The sequence below is a fragment of the Chinchilla lanigera genome, unplaced genomic scaffold, assembly GCF_000276665.1.
Source record: "Chinchilla lanigera isolate Chin_1 unplaced genomic scaffold, ChiLan1.0 scaffold00012, whole genome shotgun sequence".
In the NCBI taxonomy this organism is placed as follows: domain Eukaryota; kingdom Metazoa; phylum Chordata; class Mammalia; order Rodentia; family Chinchillidae; genus Chinchilla; species Chinchilla lanigera.
In genome coordinates, this window is record NW_004955413.1 from 22,651,440 (window position 1) to 22,656,686 (window position 5,247).

At 51.6% G+C, this 5,247-nt stretch overlaps 1 protein-coding gene across 6 annotated transcripts in view; it reads left to right on the forward strand.

Annotated features, from left to right (window-relative positions):
- Nucleotides 1-513: 513 nt before the first annotated feature.
- The window catches only part of LOC102015939 (apolipoprotein L3-like), a 12,987-nt gene continuing 8,253 nt past the window's right edge, over nt 514-5,247 (forward strand). For 2 of the 6 annotated variants that reach the window (XM_005379149.1, XM_005379150.1), the window contains exons 1-2: nt 514-626; nt 4,410-4,505. In XM_005379149.1, coding sequence (XP_005379206.1) covers nt 4,466-4,505 — 40 coding nt within the window. In that variant the 5' untranslated portion in view covers nt 514-626; nt 4,410-4,465. Of the gene's footprint in view, nt 627-805; nt 908-3,689; nt 3,879-4,409; nt 4,506-5,247 lie in introns of all 6 variants that reach the window. The other 4 variants (XM_005379151.1, XM_005379152.1, XM_013511671.1 and 1 more) reach the window with 3 other exon arrangements.

The window sequence follows — 5,247 nt, forward strand, 5'->3', positions numbered from 1 at the left end:
AGTAGATTTACAGGAATCACCCCACTTCCTGCAGGAGACAACTCCAGGGGAGAGGAAGTGCTCTGGATAAGACCCCGTGAAACTCTAAGAGCAACGTGTGCTTTGTGGTACAGTACTTGCTCAGTATTTGCAAGGCCCTTGTTCCATCCCCAGCACTGCCTCCCCGCGCCCCCCCCCCCTGCGTGCATGGACAGTATATTCCCAGGAGGCATCCACCAAGCATGCTACACGTGGTAGGTGTGCTGAGGGTGAAAGGGGATAGAGAACCAGGTATGCTGGGAACAGGTGTATAAAATGGATGAGGTTGGGTACAATCCCTAGGGGTGCCAGGTATAGTGATTGGAGGGTCCCCCATCTGTTAGTTGCTGGTTTTTCTTCACCCAGCCAAAGTGAAGTGCTGGCTGGAAGCACCTGGACTGTGAGGTCCAGCTGGCTCCTTGCCATGGGTCAACAAGGAGATTCGGTGAGGGTGGTGTCCGGTAGGAAGTTATGTAAGCAAGAGCTGCACAGAAATTTTGAGTTTCAGTTTCCCTGTTGGGAGCCCGGGTCTCTTTCCCAGAGGACGCCTCTATTCATTACTCAGACCGCAACTTCCAACAGGATCTGCACAGCTCAGCAAGGCTACGGTGAGTTCTGAAATGGACAGAGTTGGAGTTTTTGGCAACTTTGGGAAGGCCGAGTAGCATTAGTGTCCCCAGGTCATAGATGAGCTCAGGGAGCTAGGGAATGGGCCCCAGATTCCACAGTTCAGCAGCAGTAGAGGCTGGGTTTGTGCCCAGGTTTGTCTGACTGTGCCCCTCCCTAGGACCTTAAGAGAAGAGAGAAGAAGACCACACAGATGGGTCACAAAGCTCCGATGGGCCCAGCTCAAGCAGAATGAGACACGACCAGAAGACTGTGATTAGAGGTAGCTATGGTAGTAGCCAGAGCTTTTGAAAATATGGAGGAACCAAAGGAGGTGGAGAAGGCCAGAGGACCCAGAGCCCACTTGCCCTTGTGGCTTCGTCACCCTGAGGCTGGGACTGCTATGCAGGCATATGAGGGAAAAGGGTTTCTTTTGAGATACAAGGAGCCCGGTGCTTATTTCACCACGCTGTCCCTGGGCACCTGCTCTGTGCCAGGACCTACAGGTAAAGGAGGCCCTGGGAGGAGAATGAGCTTTTTGGGGCCCAGAGAAGGTATCTGAGCAGGTAGATGAGAGCCCTGCATCCATGGCCTTCACCGGTCTCCTGGCTTAGATGTGGGGGAGGGAGGAAGAAGGCAGAGGCTGTGCTGTGTGCTGGGACAGGCATGGAGCCCAGACGTGGGCACCGAGAGGGGCAGGCTGCAGAGTGGTGTTCCCAGCAGCACTGTGGCTTTATAACTTGGACTCTATTCTGTGCTCTCTTCTGGTTGGATGGTTAGTTATTTCCTTTCTTTTTTTTTTTTTTTGGTGTTAAATCCAAACCTCTCTAGGCATCACTCTCACACCCATCCACTCTTACTCTAAGTGACCAGGACACACTTGGGGCACATGACAAACTGGGTGGGAATTGCTGATCATTCTCCAAATCTCTGGAACCTTCCACACTCCACCCACCAAGACAGAGTGCATGGCCACACCCATGGGCAGTACTACTTATTTTTAATCTGGTCAAATGCTAGTTTACAAATGCATCTCTGTGGAAGAGCTAGTGTGTCCTGATTTGTGTCAGCAGAGGAGCAGCCGGGGCACTAAAGTGATAATCTCCACCCCTTTCTCCTGAAAGTCCCTGGAAGCAGTCCTGAGTGCCTTCAGCTGAAAGGAGGGGTGGGAAGTAGAGCTAGGCCTGAGTGTGACCCTGGTGTCATCTCGATGCCAGGCCTGGAACGACACCTCAAGACCTGCCATTATTCAACTGTAGGTCAGCCCTGGAGTTTTTAAATTTTTCTCCTTTTCATTATCCCTTTTCTCTTGATATAAAATATCAAAGCTGTAGGGAGGGGACACAAGGTAATACCTGGAAACTCGGAAGTCCGGTAGAACCATCCAAAGTATTTAAAACCATTGATGGAATGTGTGTGCAAAGTGAGTTGTACTCCGAGTTGTTCTCCGCTGGAAAGAGCTGGACATAGACACAGAAGAAAAAAAGCAATGATATTACTCCCCTGGGAGGGAAGGTTACCTGGGCTGTGTTCTCAGAGGCTGGACTCTGTGTCCCAGGAGTGCCTCCCAAATGAGTGTGTAGGGCAGGCGGGGCTGGGGACAGAGGCCACGCTGGTTGGTCTTAGGGGTCTTAATGCGACTGCAGCAGGGATGATGACTGGGGCCCTGGCTTGGGTGATCACAGTCTCCTCATGATGCAGAAAAACCAACATCAAGCCACTTGAAGACTCTTTGCACTGAGGAGCAAAAAGTCAACTTTTATTATGCTAGCGGGCTAGAGCACCCAGAAGATCATATCCCCAGCCCAGAGTCAGGTTTGAGTTCAGTTTAAACAGTTTGCAAGTGGGAAGCACAGTGCTGATAGCGGGTTCTACATGATTGGTTACATGGAATACAAGAATTAGGTCACGTACTGTCAGGCAGGCTTACTTCAAAAGAATTGTTTAATGTTCTGGGAAGGAAGGAAGGAAGGAAGGGTGTATAAGTGGAGCAAGTTGAATTAAATGGGTCCTGACTGGGCCAGTCTGTCGTAGACCTGAAGCCCTTCAGGCAAGTTGGAAACAAAACAGATTTTTGTAACTAAGGAAAACACAAGCTGAACAGTCAAGTTGGCCTAGCACATTATCACACATTTACATGACAAGCACCATGAGCATAGTCACAGGCTATGAACTGATTTCTAACTTTTGCTATAATATGCCTATAAGTCTGCTATTCTATAGATGTGTCCTTACACGAGGTGTCCAGATCAAAGGACCCAGGAGTCTCCACTTTCCTGGGGACCTGGGAAAGCTGGGTGCAGCCAGCAGGGAGGAGCTGGGCCTGGCACGGAGGGAAGGTGGGGCAGGTGTCCAGGGGAGGGTGCAGCCCAGCACAGGCAAAGGTCTGGGGTCCGATGTGCAGTTTGGGGTCCAGGATGTGCCTGGAACTAAGGTGAACAGTGGGCAGGGGTGGGTCTCAGGTAGGGTGAGTGGAGTAAGTTGTGGAAAGGGAGGGGTGCTTCTTTCTTTGGATATCTCAACAACACGCTCTGTGGAGGGAAGAGGCCAGAAAAAGGTAAATCTGTTCTTGATAACAAAATTAGAGTCATTCTTTGTAGCCCAGAGAGTGTGTCTATGGCTATAAAAAAAAATCCCTGAGACCAAGTCATCCGTAAAGTTGAGGACTGTTTACCTCACGAAAGCTGGAAATTCTAAGAGCATGGAGCTGTCATCTCTTAGACGTCAGAGAGGACCTTACTGATGAGAGCACCTTAAGATGGTGTAGGGCATCATAGAGCACGGGTACATAATGGAGGAAGGCTTACACAAGGAGAAGGTTCTGCATCATTGTTCTTACGAAGGATGAAAAACAATGTGAGCTGCAACAGGTAAGGCAGGCAGCAGAGAGCGCTGGGCAGCTGCAGCGGTACAGAAGCAAGGAAGGAAAGACCTCAGGCATCACAGGACACAGGGAAGTTTACTAAGACAGGGCCACGGGCACAGGGTAGCAGATATGGATTTGGGATGAGAAGCGTCACTGACAATAAACACACATGCATGAGTATATATTTCGTGTATTTTAGGAAGTAGAGTGTAGTCTTCAAATCATGGGATTTGGACCTGAGAGTACTGAGTTCAAGTCCTGGCCCCTGCACTTCTGTGAAAACTTGGACGCGTTACCTGACCTTCCTGATGGTTCCCACAGCTTTAAAACGAGCCATAGGGGCTGGGGATTTGGCTCAGCGGCAAAGTGACTGCCTGGCAAGCGCAAGGTCGTGAGTTCGGTTCCCGGTACTGGAGAAAAACAAAAAACAAAAAAAAAAAAAAAAAAAGAGCCATAGTTGTCCTCACCCCATGGAGTGTGTGAGCGCTAAATGAGGTGCAGGGAAGGAGGCTGCACCCTGCAGACCCTCAATAAACACCAACCAATATCATTAGGGAACACGGGTGTTCCAGGCCAGGTTTTTAGCAGAATATGGTTTCCCATCTGTCCCCTATGTATGGATTCCATGGGTTCTGCATGGCTGTGTCCTCACCCCATTACCCTCTCTGTTCCCTCACAGGACCCGAGACCTCTTCCTGGCGGGGGGTGAGGGCGGAGGGAGCTAGAGCAGGATGACTGCCTTCCTTTAAATAGCAGCCCAGAGCCTGGGGGATGGAGCACACCCAGGCAACATCTGTTTTGACCTTCACGCCATCACGGAAGGAAGCCTAGGAGACCCGCCCCTAGCCCCTGGCTTTTGCCACTTTTGCCCCATTTGGCTCCCATTCCTATTCATGACCTGTTTGCTTCTCCCCTCCAGCCTGGACACCCTGGTGAGCTGTAAGGAAAACTCTCAGAGACCCCCGTGCGGACATCATGGCTACTGCTGGTAATAAGTCTGGTGCCCCCTCTCCAGGTACCGGGCTTTGTCTTCTCTGAGGGATCCTCTCTTACCCCTCCTACTGAAGGGATCTTTGGCTTAAAGCCATTATCAGAATATTTGAGGATGGAAAGGGGACCCCTGAGGGACTTATGGATCTTCTGACCAGAGCCTGGGGTTTCCATTCTCAGTCCTCTCCTCAGGGACATGGTCCAGGTGCTCACTCCCTCCCCAGCCCTCCTCCTAGTCAGGACCACAGGTGAGTAAGGAAACGCTTTGAGGAGGCACTCCCCCTGTCCCAGGCACTGACCCTGAGGCACTGCCCACGAGGAGGCAGCTCCACTCACCTCCTGCCCTCTGGGGCCCAACTGCTCTTCATGGTTCAGGAAGAAGAGTGACCCAGAGTGCCCCTGCACTGGAGCCCAGGGTGACTTTGCCACCTCACCTCTGGGAGAATGGAGCCCCTTCCCTCCTTGTCAGCAGAGGACAATGTCTCACAGGGTGCTGAGAGGATCAGGAATGAGACAGGGAGCTCCCTGACTGTGGTCTCTCCCCTCCCGGAAACCTGTTAGCTTTTTGAGCCCCCCAACTCCTTGCTTCACCCATGGAGCTGTGCACAGCACCTGCCCTGCCCTGCCCTGTACTTCCAGGGACAGGCACTTGATCACCAGGTGCAACTGCTTCCACACTGAGCTGGTTCCAATGAGCTCTCACAAAAGGAAAATCTAAGGGGAAAGGAAACAAGCTCCTCCCCAACGAGCTCCTCCTTCCCTCAGTC